A 16,262-nucleotide genomic window follows, 5' to 3' on the forward strand; every position below is an offset into this window, starting at 1 on the left:
ACATGCACAGCCATCCATAGACATTTTTTACTTACTGAAAATAAGTCTTGCCCTCATATCCTACTGACTTTGAAAAAAAAAATATTGCAGTTACTACTACAAAGTGAATATATGTTTCTTAAAAGTATTTAATTTTATTAAATCTTTGGCCATCTTTATAGTAAAAAGTTAAATAAATAATTATGTGAGTTATATATAGATAGAATATCCTGGAAACAGAGAAGGATTAAAAACAACTATTTCGGGGGGCCTTGGTGGCTCAGTTGGTTAAACATCTGTCTTCAGCTCAGGTCATGATCCCAGGGTCCTGGAATCCAGCCCCATGTCAGGCTCTCTGCTCAGCGGAGAGCCTGCTTCTCCCTCTCTCCCTGCTATTCTCCCTGCTTGTGTGCTCTCTCACTCTCTCTCTCTCCCTTTCTGTCAAATAAATAAATAAAATCTTAAAAAGAAACTATTTTAACCAAAATTATGGGTAATATTTTGCTAACTGCCTCTTAAATATCAATAATGTCCACTTCAATAGGGGATATAGCTTCCATTACCAAAGTGAACATTCATCCAGTCTATGTAAATTTTAGTAGCCTCACACATTCCATTTTACCATGAAATTCTCTTCCTAATTCACACACAGGCTATTCGCACCTATGGACAAGAGATCCACATGACAGAACTTCTCGACAAGTTAGACTTTTATGTCTTGCCTGTGGTCAATATTGATGGCTACGTCTACACCTGGACCAAGGTATATGAACCAATACTCAGAGGGGCTGATGAAATTAAAACCAATCCACTTTCTATTATACTTGGCCTAACCACATCATCCACTTTCAGAACCGAATGTGGAGAAAGACCCGCTCCACTCAGGCTGGAACTAACTGCGTTGGCACAGACCCCAACAGAAATTTTGATGCTGGTTGGTGCAGTAAGTATCTGATTGACCTTTCTGCAAGAATCTGTTGAAAAGCATAGGAGGAAAAATAACACAGGAAAACACAACAGTGTCTAAAACAAGAAAAAATATCAAGTTTCATATTTTAGCATTCTACCTTTCTAAAAGCACAGAAAATAAACAGTTTATTTATTCACTCAAAAAAAAAAAATATCACGTGCTCTATTGTGTTCCCAGCTGTGTTAGATGCTGGAAACACAAGACTGAACAATCCAGACATAATCCTACTACTTCGAAATGTATAATCTAGAGGAGACAGTCATTTAAAAATTATTTAAATGAAATTGTGATATAATTCCAATTTTGTGATTCAACTCTCAGAAAATGATTATAGTAATAAGGAAATTTCTCATGGATATTAGCTTGTCTCCTACTTATAATTTTCTTCTATATTATTGATCTCATTGTATATTACTACACAAGAACACACTGATGATTTTACATGCAACTTTTATCCTATTAGCTTTTTTTTTTCTTTTTAAATTTTTTTATGATAGTCAGAGAGAGAGAGAGGCAGAGGGAGAAGCAGGCTCCATGCACCGGGAGCCCGACGTGGGATTCGATCCCGGGTCTCCAGGATCGCGCCCTGGGCCAAAGGCAGGCGCCAAACCACTGCGCCACCCAGGGATCCCCCTATTAGCTTTTAACTAACATACCAACCTAATCTTGTGACTAAATGCATGCATGCTTTATAATATATGCCACATTATCATAAGGACTCCTGTAAAAACAGCTTATTTTTAATTTTCCAATTTGAAAGTTTGAAACATGCCTTGTGATAACTTTAGTAGGTGACCATTCTATTAACAACATGTTTCTCTAGAAATTGGAGCTTCTCGGAACCCCTGTGATGAAACTTACTGTGGACCTGCTGCAGAGTCTGAAAAAGAGACCAAGGCCCTGGCTAATTTCATCCGCAGCAACCTCTCTTCCATTAAAGCATATCTGACAATCCACTCATACTCTCAAATGATGCTCTACCCTTATTCCTATGATTATAAACTCACAGAGAACAATGCTGAGTTGGTAAGTAGTTGTGGTAGTAAATATGGTATTTCACTGTTAAGATTTTTAAAATCCTATTCCTGAGAAAAAAATTTAAGAACAATTTCTGAAGGTTCCATGATTCATTTAATAGCAGAAGCAAAAATCGTACTACAGATTTACAGGGAATCCAGAATTGGCTAGATAAATTAGCTAAAAGAGATAGGCTTTTGATACAGGAAACAGTTCCCAACATGTTAAGCCAGTTTAGGCACTAATCTTCAAAATGTCAATAGGTACACTTATTCCTGCTTTTACCACAATACTAACTCACATGATGATTTCAGATGCATCTGGGATAATCAACAAAGTTGCTTCATCACACACAACCAGAAAGTCAATTTTGTCAAGTTGTCTTGAACTGGATTTGACATAGGCGGAGCATGGCAGATGTCATTAGGAATTTGGCACATTTGGTTGATACTGTGTTAAGCGATGAGATCCTAAAATTGCTTAGTTCGCTGCTGATCAGGAGAGACAAAGAAGTAAACAATCAATGAACAAATGATATGAATGAGTCCTTACTAAACATGGAAAATAATGCAAAAAAAAAATTTAAGTATCCATGATTCAAAAAACTAGCAATCTTGTTAGAGAATCATGATATAACCACAAGAAAAGTTAAGTAATACAAGAGTTTTATAGCAATCACATTAACAAATATCACATATCAATGCATAATTTTTTTTTAAATCAGCAGGTTTGAACCCTTCAAACGATTTTTTTTCTAATTTATGAAACATCTGGCTACCAGAAGTTGGGATTAGTGATCTAAAAGAACAAGTGTAAGATTTAAAGCATTTGAGTTATGCTAAAAAAAAGTGTTGCACTTAAACAATGACATAGATATTTGGCTTACCTAAATGCATAAATTTGAAGACCCGGTAACTTTAATAACTGGAAATGGTTGTTTTGTACTTTCAGTCTTTCAGAGACCAAATAAAACATGTAATGCTATAAATATTTTGTTAAGAGCAAAATGGAAAAATAACTCAGCTTCTTAGAAAATTGATAGCTAATAGTTGGCCACGTCCTTTTCATTTAAAAAAAAAATGCTATTTTTCAAAAAGCTTCACATTTTCTCTCTCCAGAGCCAAAAAAACAAAGGAAAACATCATTAGTTGGAACCTTTAACTATTTCAGTTTTCCAATTATGCTCCATCTGTTAAGTGTTCCCAGTGGGTGCTCAAAGTCCTGTTATCCCAGAGATGGGTGTGGTCAGCTCCTCATTTCAATCCCAGATTTAAGTCCCAGAGGAGGGAAGGTGGAGCTATGTTGTTTGCTTTATTCATGTGAATATGTTTAAATTGTACCACATCAGAAAAGAAAAAGACAAAGCCATAATAACTAAGCACCAATGAGTTAAGAAGTAAAATATTAAAACTAAAATTATAAACCACATTAAGTGTAACAATAATATATCCAAATTGCTTAATATAACTAGTATCAAACATAAATTCTACAACAAGTGCTAACAGAAAAACTTAGAGTGTTCTCTGAAAATGAGCTGCTTTACAAAATTTCAATACCTTTTCTTATTTGAGGAATAAGTTAATTCTAATTAGCAAAGAAGTAGAATAAACAATTATATCACAATAAAATATTCATAATCTATTCTCAACAAAAGCACAAACCATATAAAATAATCTATCTTGGATGTTTAATTTTGTATTCACAAAACTAATAAATTCAAGAAGTACATGCTACTCTTTATCGTTTCCAAGCAAAATAAGATAGGTGGCTAGACTACAAAATTTAATTGCATGTATATCACACTAATTGATTTAAAAGTTACTTCAATTTCCAAAAATAAAAAATAAATAAAATAAAATAAAATAAAAGTTACTTTAATTTCCAACAATTTTTTTCTATGATTAAGATTTTGCCTAGCATCTTAAAAGAAATATTTAAATCCCACTAGTAATATCTAAGGTGAATATTAATCTGATTAGTTGATTCACTGGGAATCTGAATTTAGTTCAGCACCCCAAAGCAACTCAAATCTTTTGAATAACTAGAGATGCTTTCCATATTTTTCTTATTTTGCATAATTCCAATTCACTTCCTTCCTAAGCACATTTTGCAAGAACAACTCATAACCATAGTGTTTAAGGAGCGTGTGTGTGTATATATATATATACATATTTATATATATACATATATACATACATATATATACATATATATATATGCCAAAAGAGAATAAGTCTCTCATAAAGAAAAATATTATCTTTTTCATGGTTTTTATTTTTAATGAAGATATCAAGAAAAACAAAGTAAAAGCCTTTATCTAGGCACAATAAATGTTCCATCCAAATCTAGTGCTTCTGTATGAATTTTCAGCTAGAAATATGTGACCCGACTATAGAAAACTAACAGTAGGAAAAGACTAATAAGATGCATTCTTACTATATCACATTATGGATAACTCAGAATTTCTTAAAGTAATGCAAAGTGGGCTTTATCTTATCCAGAATTCTGTGCATAGATACAGATGTGATTCTTACTTATCTTTACACTTATAAAAATTTTCAGCTTATATTTGTAGCAAAAAAAAAAAATGCTTCAAAAAAATGCTTCAAGGAGAACATGACTCTAAATTGAAGGAAATTATTCTGTACTTATATTAACATTGTCAGCCCAAAGTTAGGACATATATAGCAATATTTGATATCTGAGTCATGATAAAAATGTATGTGGCTTCATTTATGAAAAATCTTACATGTACATCATCGAAAATTATTTATATCATAAGACAATCTTCAGAGGGAAGAAAGGCAGAGAGAAAAATGCAAAAGACCAATGAAGCAAAAGAACAGAAGTAATAAAGATTACAAAGAAAGCTACCAAAAAATGTATCTGCAGATCAGTAAAAAGTATGAAGAATCGTAAAAATACCTTACATATATAATGCTTTTCAGTTTGCTATCTGCTTTTATATTATTTATACTATATTATTTAAAGAAAGAATACAAAGTTACTGTGAGTTTCCAATGGCTTCAACACCTCAGTGTTGACTTCTTCAATATGGAGGTATCACTATCTTCAAAGGAAGCTGCAAGGCCCACATAAAGAATATACTTACATTTTCAAAATTCTGAAGGATAATGAAATATTGAATTGTATGACCTCATTATTGCCAGAGTAAATAAAAACTAGGAGACTTAATTGAAAAGGCTCCTCAACCTATCCATATCTTTGCATTTATTTATTGAGCATGGAAGAAGCTCCAAATCCTTGGTCTATATTCCCCCAAAAGAGGTGTATGTAGCACTTTTAATAATTACAATTATTACCATAATGCCATTTCTAAGTCCAAAAGCAGGAAATGCAGAATAATAACTGGCCAACCTAATATTTTGAACCATTCCTCAGAATGACCAAATTAGAAGCTGATATGCACTACACACTACACCACAGTGCTGATTCAGGGCATACATCTCACACCACATTTCTACATAAGCAGCACAAAATTTTACAGCTAGAAATCCTGGAATTTCTTTGGTTCCGCTTTCTCACTTTCCAGGTGAAACAGTGAAGGTTTGGCTAAGCCAACACCAGTAGTACAGGCACTGTTGGGCCCAGAGCTATTGGGTCCTGAAGAATTTCCTAGACTGCCCCAATGTCCAGATACCCATACACACTTGTGTGACCATGTTCTATATTGGTAGCCATTTTGCAGAACATTCATCAAATAGTCTTTCATCACACAAATACCTTATTATCTTTGTCCCTGGACATTGCTAAGGATTTCCAGTGGTCAGCTGAAATGCCTAACTTCTCAGGACTCCGTCTTTATGATTCTGGCCGTATACTTTCATGAGCAAATATTCATTAACCAGGAGAAAGATGACAGTCCTGAAAAATTCTTAAACTTAACCAAAAGATAGGAAACTGCTACCAAAGTCTAACACCTTCCAGACAACTGGTACCTCACTATCTCTTAATTAAAATTTGAGTTAATGAGCCACCAAGATAGAAATCCACTGCTCCACCCAAGCATGTGAGCATAAAGCAAGACATGATTAGAGACAAACATAAAAATCAGAGGGAAGAAATGTTGTGATTAGAAGGTGGATAATTGCAGGGCCATGTGCACACCCAATCGATGCTGTCCCCATGTCCCTGCCTAATAACAATAATAACAAGGCCATAGTCACACTGTCAAGCAGGCTACCAGCAGCTTAGGAGACAGGACCTGCAGCACAAAATATCCATTTCAGGTACTTTTTTCAGAATTTTTCAATTTCACTTATAATATTCTAAAATAAAATGCAGAATTTATTTAATTAGAGAAACCAGTTGTTGCTTTATCACTATACTTTTTAAGTGACTTCTTTGCCTGTTAAAATTCTCCTGCAGGGGCCTGGTCAGTACACGGCTCATCAGACAATTACCAAAAATTTCACTGAGTAGCATAAACCACGGTCTTTGCTATTAAGAATGCAGGGCCCTATTGAAATGGTAAAACTCAGATACTGGAAACCATACAAGAGAAGTACAAAATTGGGAGTTTCAAACTAAGCACAGTAGTAGGAATTTAGGGCAGGAAAATAAATGCTAATATGTAATGAAGCTATTTGGTGAAGGTTATAGAAAGGAGAAACCATTTCTTCTGCGCCCTGAAGGATGGGCAGGATTTGGGCGATAGAGAACAGAAGAGTACACTTTAGGCAGAGAAAAGAGCCAACAAATGTGCAACAAGAGGGTTGAAAAATGGGTATGGAAAGAGAAGGATCAGCCTGTTTTCTAGTGTTCTTGTGAAAGAGTGGAAGTGAAGTAATGAGATTATGGAGAGACTTAAAATGTCACACTGAGTCCTGTGTTGTAGCAGGCCCCAGAGCCAGTAACCTGGTAAATAGGATTGCCAGGTCAAATACCAGACTCCCAGTTAGATTTCAATTTCAGATAAAGAACAAGTAATTTTTAGTATAAATATCTTCTAAATATTGAAGACTTATACTGAAAAAGTATTCCCTGTTTATCTGAAATTTAAATTTAACTGAGTATGCGATATTTTTTGCTAAGTCTGGCAATCCTGCTAGTAAAGTGTATTTTAGCAGAGTTGACCTAATAGCAGTGGTTAAGAGGCACTTGTACTATCATCAGCGAAGAAGATAGGCATTCAGAGCACCTTCAAAACCAGCTGTCTTCCTTTTTAATTCTTTTTCTAAAATACACTCATGTTTACCATAATTATGTCTTTTATCTGATTTCTTTTAAACCAATTTTGCCCCCCTCCCAGCCCCTTCCCTACCTCCAACATTTGGCAATGTTGGAGAGACATTTTTGGTTGTCGTAACCGTGGGAGTACCACAGGCATCTAGTGGGTAGAGGCCAGAAGATGCCGAAAACATTCTACAATGCACAGGAGAGCCCCCACAACAAAGAATTATCCAGCCCACATGTCAAGAGTGCCAAGCTTGAGAAACCCTGCTTTAAGCTTAGATAAGAACAGAGTCACATTCCTGGCTAAAGGCCCCTGGCTTTCACCCTCCTCATAAATACTTTACAGTGTTCTATGAATCTGAAAGTGCAAGAGATCTAGTACATTCCCATCATACAGCATTTATTTTTTAATAATTTATTTGGAAGAAGTATCACCTCCACACACATGCACACACAAAAATTCTCTAGACTTTGCAACTTCAGCTGACTCACGTTTCACATTCTCCCTGAATTTTAAAGAGCTTAAGAATATGCATGCAGACCAGCCAAAGAAAAAAATTGCTTTACATCAGTGAAAGCATTCCCACACTCCCCAGAGGCTCTGCCAAGATGGGCAGGCTCTGCTCTCCCAAGCCAAGCCTTTCCCCTAACTCCTTGCCTTTCTCTAATCTCAGGCTTTGCAACCAGAGCTTGTGCTTGTTTATCCTCCTGTTTTTCTCAGAAACGTATTTGTTTTTTTCAAATCCCAAAGGCTTTCTCCTCAGTGCCTGCTTGTAGGCCTTGCGGGCTTCTCCTCTTGCATCAAAATTATAAAAGTTAAATTCCTCATTGGTCCCTTGGTGTAAGTTACCCATTATCACAGAACAGAAGGAAGGAAACCGCAGTTAAAGATCATTTTGATGCTTCCATTATCACATGTATTCACCCAGAGGAATAATTAAACTCAGAACTTCAAGTTAGAAACAAAGTTCTGGAGAAAATTTCCTTCGAATTGGCTTATAACCCATAGTCAGTTTGGAATTTTTGTTTTCTTGTACTGTAATAATGGACCAGTGGAAGATTAGAAGAGGCGGCCCCCCACCTCCCATGACACTGGCTTGCAACGAGGACCATGAGCACAGCCATGAGGCAGGGGTTTCCTGATCACATGTTACCTGGGAAGGCAGGTCAGCGGAAAAGAACACCCTCACCGTATTCATCTTACCAGCCCCCTGGAGCTCAGAGCCTGGGAAACATTACACTAGTTGGTCTTTTGTCTCTTGGGCTTTGAGTTAGATGTGACATTTTAGACTCTCTCTGTCTTTTGCTCTATGACCAAGGCCTCTTTTTAAGAAAACAGGTGACAAAAGAGAACATGCATAAGACATGGTAGGAAACTCATATCTAAGGATTAATAAAGGCTGGCCATGTTTGGCCTTGACTGAAAGCAAAGTTTTCTCTGAGGCTGATTTATATTTAGCTTCCTTCTGTTCTTTACAATTGGTAAAACCAGCTCCAGCAACACTTCTTTTGAAGTATTCGAAGGCCACAAGGAGAAGTGAAAAAGAGCACAGGATTTAAAGCAAGAAGAACCTAGCTCAAGTCAGCCACTTATGGGGCTGCATGCCCTTGGGAAAGTTCTTTTATCCTCTCTGAGTTTCAGTTCTTTTATCCGTAAAATGGGGATAAAAATATCTAGCCCTTATCAAGAGCTCTTTGTAAAGTCTAAGGTTTTATGTAAATGTTAGTTCTTATTTTGAACCCATTGAGCAAGGATGTAAGATGTCCCTCAAATGACAGGTTGTATAGAAAGTGTCTTTAATTGGAGTTTCAAGATGTGGATAACGCTTTCTGATGTGCTATTGCTTCTGCGGGTCTTTCGTCAGCTGTCTTAGTCCCTTTTCACAGAAATGTACAAGGGGAAGGAGTTACCACTCTAACATTTTAGCAAATGCAGGAATTATCTCTCTTTTACCATTCCTGCCTGGGGTCAGTCACCCAGCTTGGTTGGAACATTCCCACTGAGCGTGCTGCCCCACGTGGCATTCCATTCTGCGAGAAAATTCTATGCCGATGAAATGTGGACAGATAGTGTTGGAAAGATAAATGAGTAACATTTGTGAAACTATTTGAACTCTTCAAAAGAAAAGACCCACACTGATTCCAGGGATTTTTGTTAAGATCATTGGAATTTAAAATATGATATTTTGGTCAATTAATGTCTGTTCTGATTTTTTTTTTTTTTTTTGTCTCTTGACCTCAGAGGGGCAGAGAGAAAGGGTCCACAGACTTCATTAAAAAAAAAAAAAAAAAAAAAAAAAACCTTAATGGAAATAAGTAAAATGCACAGCAGAAGTCATTGTGTAAATGTGGCAACCCAACAACCATCACTACATGGTATCACCACCCTCCCTAAAACATCCCCAGTCTCCACTCATATTCATCACAGCCTTTGCAGCACTCAGTATCAAGAACACCCACCCAAATCAAGCCATCTATAATGCCTCAGTCCTAGGATAAGACTCTATCAACCAACCATGTGCTAGATGCTATACAAAATCTGTTGAGAATACAAAATAAATAGCCAAGAGTCCCTTCCCACAGTGAACTCGCCTGGGAGGCAAATAGATGCAAAAACAACTCATTATAGAACAGGATGACAGGAACTCTGACGGTGATGTTAGCCTCACGGTGATGTTAGAGGAGGGGGAATCAATGCTCCATAAGAGAGTTAGGGGCAGCTTCAAAAAGAAAGTGACACTAAAACTGAATCTAGAAGAACAACAGTAAATCTCCAAATGAACAAAGATGAGAAGAAGATTCCAACAAACGGAGAAGGACATTCAAAGTGAGGGAGGTAAGAGGCAGGAACAGGTGTATAAGGAAGAAGTTTGGGGAAACCTAGCTCAAACGGAACACAGAATACACAGCCAATAATGCAGACTGAAAGAGAAGGAAGGGGCTAGATCATGCTCTTTATGCCCAGAAAGGAAGCTGCACTTCAACTGAAGGTGAGAAAGCCACTGAAAGATGTGGTGATGAGATGACACTCAGAAGATGAGTGATGAGGTAGGCAGCAAGACGACAGAGCAACTGAGGACAAGGAGAGCAAAGGCTGACACAAACTAAATGTTCCTGCAATGTGCACCAGAGACAGGAACATATTAACATCCTTTGTAAACTAACATCAATCTTATATATTATGGTCAGCACCAAAGGCATAACAATTGCTTCCAGAAGATGCCTGTGCAGTATCAGAAAGCACTTGGTTATCAGTCTGAGGAAAGGCAAACTGAACATTTTTGTGTGGCCCTAATGGTAGTTATGACTAAAATGATAAGTTGATATGTCAAAAGAGATAACAGATCACAAGTAGGCCCCTTTCAGTTTTGTCAGATAACTCCTATATTACATTACACCACGAAACATACTAAGAGACGTGAAGGTCAACGGACACACAGGAGTTTAATAGATAATGATGATGATCTTCTTGTCTTAAATCTTCTCTAGTCTTCATAACTGTTTGGAACTAATCCTGAAGAATCATACTTCTTTTTTTACAGCTTTATTAAGATATAGTTGTCATATAACATTGTGTAAGTTTAAAGGGTATAATGTAATGATCTGATACACATATATACAGGGAAATGTTCACTACATTAGTTAACACAATCTTGACCTCACACAACTACCATTTTGTTGTTGCTGCTGTTATGTTGTTTTGTTATGGTGATAACATTAAAGCTCTACTCTCATAGCAACCTTCAGGTACACAGTACGGTACTGCTGACCATAGTCATAATGCTGTACCTTAGATCCCCAGAACTTAGTAGAATTGTATTTCTAACTAGAAGCAATAATTCAAAGCTTCAAGGGGAAGGGGAGAAACCAGAACAGATGAAAAGCCTCAGAATGGTAAAGTAGGAAAGGAATAAGAGTTCTTTATAATCAGAGTTTCTGCCTTACAGAAAAATAACTACGGATGTCCCGAGATGAATGGCAAGTCAAAGAAATTATGGAATAGTAAAAAAATGTACTATTTACTTACTAAAAAAAATTAGTACCTCACCATATTTCACATCCCCACAGGATGGTTTTGAATATATTCTAGACATTATGCAATTATTAACTTATTATCTTCATTTCAATCTGCAACAGACCCTATACTAAAAGGTGGAGAGAAGACCTAGCTCTAGTGCATTGGTTAGAATAAGATTAAATAATAGGAACTATACATTTAGATCACAACAGTAAAGATTTAGTGCAGTAAGAGGAAGCAGATATTAATTTACCAGATGGGGAAAAAGGGGAAGTAAAACCCTAACATTTTCAAGTTACTGTTCCAAAACTCTGAGAATAATAAATTAGTTCCAAGAAACTGATTACACCATTTCAGTGGACCAGACCAGAACATCATGACTTATATTTTAAAATTCTTTTTAAATTTTCTAATTTACCACTTGGCTGGGGAAGCATTAACAATTTGGGAGCTGAAACTCTGAAGTTTTATAGATATACCCTTGTCAATTTGACATAAGATACTACTAAACTGATTTTGATATTAAAACAAGGACTAAAGGAAGCTGCTACTTTGTAAAACGAGGAGTATTTTGATTTCATCACCAACCTCATAGCTTTCCAAGCATATGTACAAGACATAATCATGATGCCAAAGTATGAAATATAGCTAGTTTCATAACCAGAATGAATTATGGCTGATTCTCCTGTAGTAAACAATCAGATTTTCAAATCTGTATTCCCAAGATAGTCAAGTCAGGCCTTACTTTTCAAGTGATTCATTTAAATATGCAGTATATGTCAGTGGATGTTAGGAAGTCTGCAGCACATGGGGGATGGAGGTACAGAGCCATTGTCCCTGAAGAGTTGGGGGGCAGGGGCACAGAAAAGCAATGGATCTTTTGAGAAAATGAAGCTGCTTCTCAAAGAAAAAAATACACATAAGATAATATTTGCCGTTTTTTTTTTAATTCTGTAAATCGAGTGTTCTTCATTTTGAAATAGCATAGATGTTGTCTAATTCTTCAGTGTAAAATCTTCCAAGCTAAAACCACCCTCATCCCTGGAACTGCCAATTCCCAAATATCCCCCTGCCGGCAGTAACCACAGTATTGAGTATCCAATCATTCATATGTGTAGCTTTTAATACTCCTCCCCCATTTCATATAATCCTATCTTATCCTGGCTTTATAACCTGCCACATTTCCAGGTAGTTTTTGTTTTGTTTTGTTGGGGGGGGGGTTATTTTGCATGTATTTGATTTTTCTTTACCTGTATTAGGTTGACAACCTCTTTGTACAACCACAGAGACCTCCTTTTCTCCTGCTTTTCTCTTACAAGCTCCAGAGACAATATGGATTTGCCAAACTAATTCTTAGACATAACCTAATTCTTAATACACTGTGACATTTTACTATATCAATGAATGTGATATCTGGGACAGTTATAGACTGCTATAGCCTCATTTCTTGAGCCTGAACTAAGGTTTAAAAAAAAAAAAAAAGAAGTTTAACAAGCCTAAGTAAGAATATTTGGGAGGAAAAAAGACATACTAGGTTCTATGCAAATAAAAAAGAAAAGAAAGTAAAAGATTGTCCTCTGACTAAAGTAGAAGTTATTGCTATGACCCATACTTTACTCCAACGATTATTTAAAATGAATGTAAAGACCTAATTCTCAAATAAGAGGGTAAGAAGAGTGGTAATTATCTTCAGAGTTCCAACAAATAGTTCCTGGACGACCATTAAGTGGTAAGCCTTGGTGTAGACCCTGAAGAATGAGATAAAAGACAGAAAAAGTCCCTGATAACTCAGAGGCCAGCCCATGGTGTTGCCACAATCTGACACATTCTGTGTGCTACAGAGGGAAGCTCAGAGCAAGTGCCTGGAGAGGGCATTAGGGAAGACATGTTTTCACAACACTCACTTGGATCACATGACTAGGTTAGCTAGAAAAATTAGAATGGGCACTGAGCAGGTATAAAACTGACCCAAAGTGGGTCTTATACCTCTTCGATGTCTTAAAAATAACGTACAGATGTTTGTTTGTTGTCAGCATGTGCCTTTATTTATTTAACTCACGAACTACTGCTTCTTTTGCAGAATGCCCTGGCTAAAGCTACTGTAAAAGAACTTGCCACCCTGCATGGCACCAAGTACACATATGGCCCGGGAGCTACAACAATCTGTGAGTGTTGGCTTCAGAATGGTGCAAAGAGACCACATGCCTAAAAAGGCGACAAATGGTTCCCAGAGCCTTTCCTTTCAGATCATTTAAAGCATGTGGCTTTTGCCTGACAGTGAATTTTTTATACAGCATGTATCAGTTTTCTGTTCAGAAAAAATATCCCTTTCAACCCAAGAAACACGTGCTCTTGGTAAACATCCATTGAGCATCCACTACTATGTGCCAGGTCCTCACTAGGTGCTAGGGAAGAAAGGGAGGAAGAATGGAGAGAAGGCAAGAGGAAAGGAGAAAGGGAAGGAGGGGAAAAGGAGAAAGGGAAGGAGGGGAACCAGCACAGTCTTCAAAGAATACACACTAGGGCAGCAGGAAAACTAACTATAGGAAGTGTTAGATGCTATAACAGGATACACAAGGAAAGAACACACTCCAGCACCAACCAGCCCATCCCACAGTATCAGGGAGGACTCCCCAGGATAATGACACAGAAGCTTTACCTGAAGGACAACTGCCGAGGAAAGGCATAAGAAGGCATGTCTTCCTGACTAAACAGACTGCAGGTGCGAGGGCTAATTCAGGCTTAGGTCACTTTCCAGGGGTAGATGTCAACCCCTTTGACCAGTGACTCGGTGTGTTCAAGCAAGTGGCAAGAGACACATAGCAAGAGAGTTAGGTAGGGACTAGACCTCAAAGTTCAGATTTCACTTAGATGCTACAGAGTGTAAATTTACTGGGAAGACACATCCTGAAGGCCCTCTTTTAAATTTCTACTTACATTTTCCTTCGCCTTTGCATGATTTCTTTTTGCCCCAGATCTCAAAGGACTAGAAATACAAGGGAAAAGGCCCAATCCTGTCATTACAGAGCCTCCCATGCAGTTGGAGAGGCTCAAATCCTGGGTTTTGTTTTTTATTTTTGTTTTTTAAGTTTTATATAGAATACAGTTTTTCTATATCCCGGTCCTTTTTTCAACCTGTTCTTAATCATATGGGAGTATACTGTTTTCCTAAGGGGGTTCTAGCAGAAGTAGCCCACCTATTCATATACTGGGAACTCATTATATGTTTTATTCAGACTAGTTCAGTGAAGATTCTTTTTTTATTACACTGTGAGCCGTTGGAGGGCAGAAGTCACGTCTTTCCTCTATTCTGGCATCTACAGAGTAGAGCCAATGGCCTGCTGCTCAGTGAGGGCTGTACAACTGTTGACTGAATCACAGGTGAAAGAATGAATGAATGAACGAACGAATGAACTAGTGACTGAATAGATACAAAATCCACAAGGCAGTGACATCGTAACTGTTACTGAATGGAGAACTAAACAAATGCCTAACCTATGCCAGACCATCTGCTAGGCCCAGAGGAAACCAAACAAAGACATAGCCCTGACCTCGAGGGGTTCCAATTTCATCACTCAGCACTGTTTCATTGGGGTTTGGAGTTCTCTCCTATCACCAGTCATCATGTAGCTTTCTCTATTTTCCTAGAAAACAAACATTCTCTTCCCAGAAATTATACATCTTTTGTAAACCAATTATATATGATATTGCCTACCACAGCATACAAGCACAGTGAGAAGCTTATATTATAAATTACATACTTCCTGGGGTATTAAATACAACATTCCCACGAATTAGGCTTAGAGGTAAGATTGGACTGATTTTTTTTAAGACTTCATTTATTTATCCATGAGACACAGCAAGAGAGAGGCAGAGACAGGCAGAGGGAGAAGAAGGCTCCTTGCGGGGAGCCCAATGCGGGACTCGATCCCAGACCCTGGGGATCACGCCCTGAGCCGAAGGCAGATGCTCAACCACTGAGCAACCCAGGTGTCCCTGGACTTATTTTTTTAAAACAGCTCCCATATCTTTTATAATCCAGTTTTCTACAATATTGGCCTACTGAAAATATTTTGCCCAGTAAAACAGTTGTAATTATAAAAGATCGCTAGTTTTTGTTTGTTTGTTTGTTTTTAATTTCCTTCCTGGATTTAAAGTTTTTTGGTTTGTTTGTTTTCTTGCGGTTTGCACCTTTCAGATCCTGCTGCTGGGGGCTCTGATGACTGGGCTTATGATCAAGGAATCAAATATTCCTTTACCTTTGAACTCCGGGACAAAGGCAGATACGGCTTTGCCCTCCCCGAATCCCAGATTAGGCCAACCTGTGAGGAGACACTGTTGGCCATCAAGCACCTTGCCAGATACGTCCTGCAACATCTGTACTAGTAGAGAATGCTGACAACCTTATTTCAAAGTGTTCACTCTCTTTCCTATCCTGAAATCTTATTTTTGTCTGCCTGGATATTTTCCAGATCCCAATCTTTTTATAAGCTTCTACTCTGTTAAACTACTTGGATCTTTTAATACTGATCATAATAAAAATGAATCATTATAATTAGAGACCTGATAAATTGTCTACTTCTTTGGGAAAGAAAAAAAAAAGTTGCAAACCAATGACTAGGCAAGCCATATACAGTTAATGATGGGGATCAGCTCTACTGGAGATAAAGTCTTCGGGGTGTTTGCCAATACTAGCAGAGTGCAGAGATGTACAGGTTGTAATGGGGGCTCATGAGGAAGAAGACAAGTAAGGGGAAATTCAGGAAAATATAGCATAGGTAAAAACACCCCATCTTGCTTTAGCTTTCATCTGAGCTCATTTATTTTTATGAACTAGGTACTACGTATCAAACACTTTGCTAAGTAATTAGGGACAGAGCAATGAAAAAGAAAGTTCTGCCTTCAATGGACATTTGGGAAGACAGACATGAAAAAAGTAATTAGCTTTTTCACTAATTATTTAATCATTCGTCATTTAATTTATATTAAGCAAGTAAGTTCTAGACAAATGACATAAAAAGGCCACATACGAGGTCCACCTCCCTGATGGAGAGATGGCTCTCTTCCAGGGAGTGCTGGAAC

At 37.3% G+C, this 16,262-nt stretch overlaps 1 protein-coding gene and 1 long non-coding RNA gene across 3 annotated transcripts in view; one reads left to right on the top strand and one right to left on the bottom strand.

The window, feature by feature from the left end:
- The window catches only part of CPB1 (carboxypeptidase B1), a 34,125-nt gene extending 18,386 nt beyond the window's left edge, over positions 1-15,739 (top strand). The window contains exons 7-11 of the mRNA NM_001003005.2: positions 632-742; positions 832-922; positions 1,773-1,975; positions 13,261-13,345; positions 15,379-15,739. Of these exons, the coding sequence (NP_001003005.2) occupies positions 632-742; positions 832-922; positions 1,773-1,975; positions 13,261-13,345; positions 15,379-15,566 (678 nt within the window). The 3' untranslated portion in view covers positions 15,567-15,739. The remainder of the gene's footprint in view (positions 1-631; positions 743-831; positions 923-1,772; positions 1,976-13,260; positions 13,346-15,378) is intronic.
- The window catches only part of LOC119865416, a 204,987-nt gene that overhangs the window by 144,485 nt on the left and 44,240 nt on the right, over positions 1-16,262 (bottom strand). The window contains exon 1 of one of the 2 annotated variants that reach the window (XR_005377166.1): positions 2,268-2,453. The exons of the other annotated variant lie outside the window; for it this stretch is intronic. This is a non-coding gene — a long non-coding RNA (uncharacterized LOC119865416). Of the gene's footprint in view, positions 1-2,267; positions 2,454-16,262 lie in introns of those variants that run through there. 2 annotated transcript variants of the gene reach the window in all.

The sequence above is a fragment of the Canis lupus genome, chromosome 23, assembly GCF_011100685.1.
Source record: "Canis lupus familiaris isolate Mischka breed German Shepherd chromosome 23, alternate assembly UU_Cfam_GSD_1.0, whole genome shotgun sequence".
In the NCBI taxonomy this organism is placed as follows: domain Eukaryota; kingdom Metazoa; phylum Chordata; class Mammalia; order Carnivora; family Canidae; genus Canis; species Canis lupus.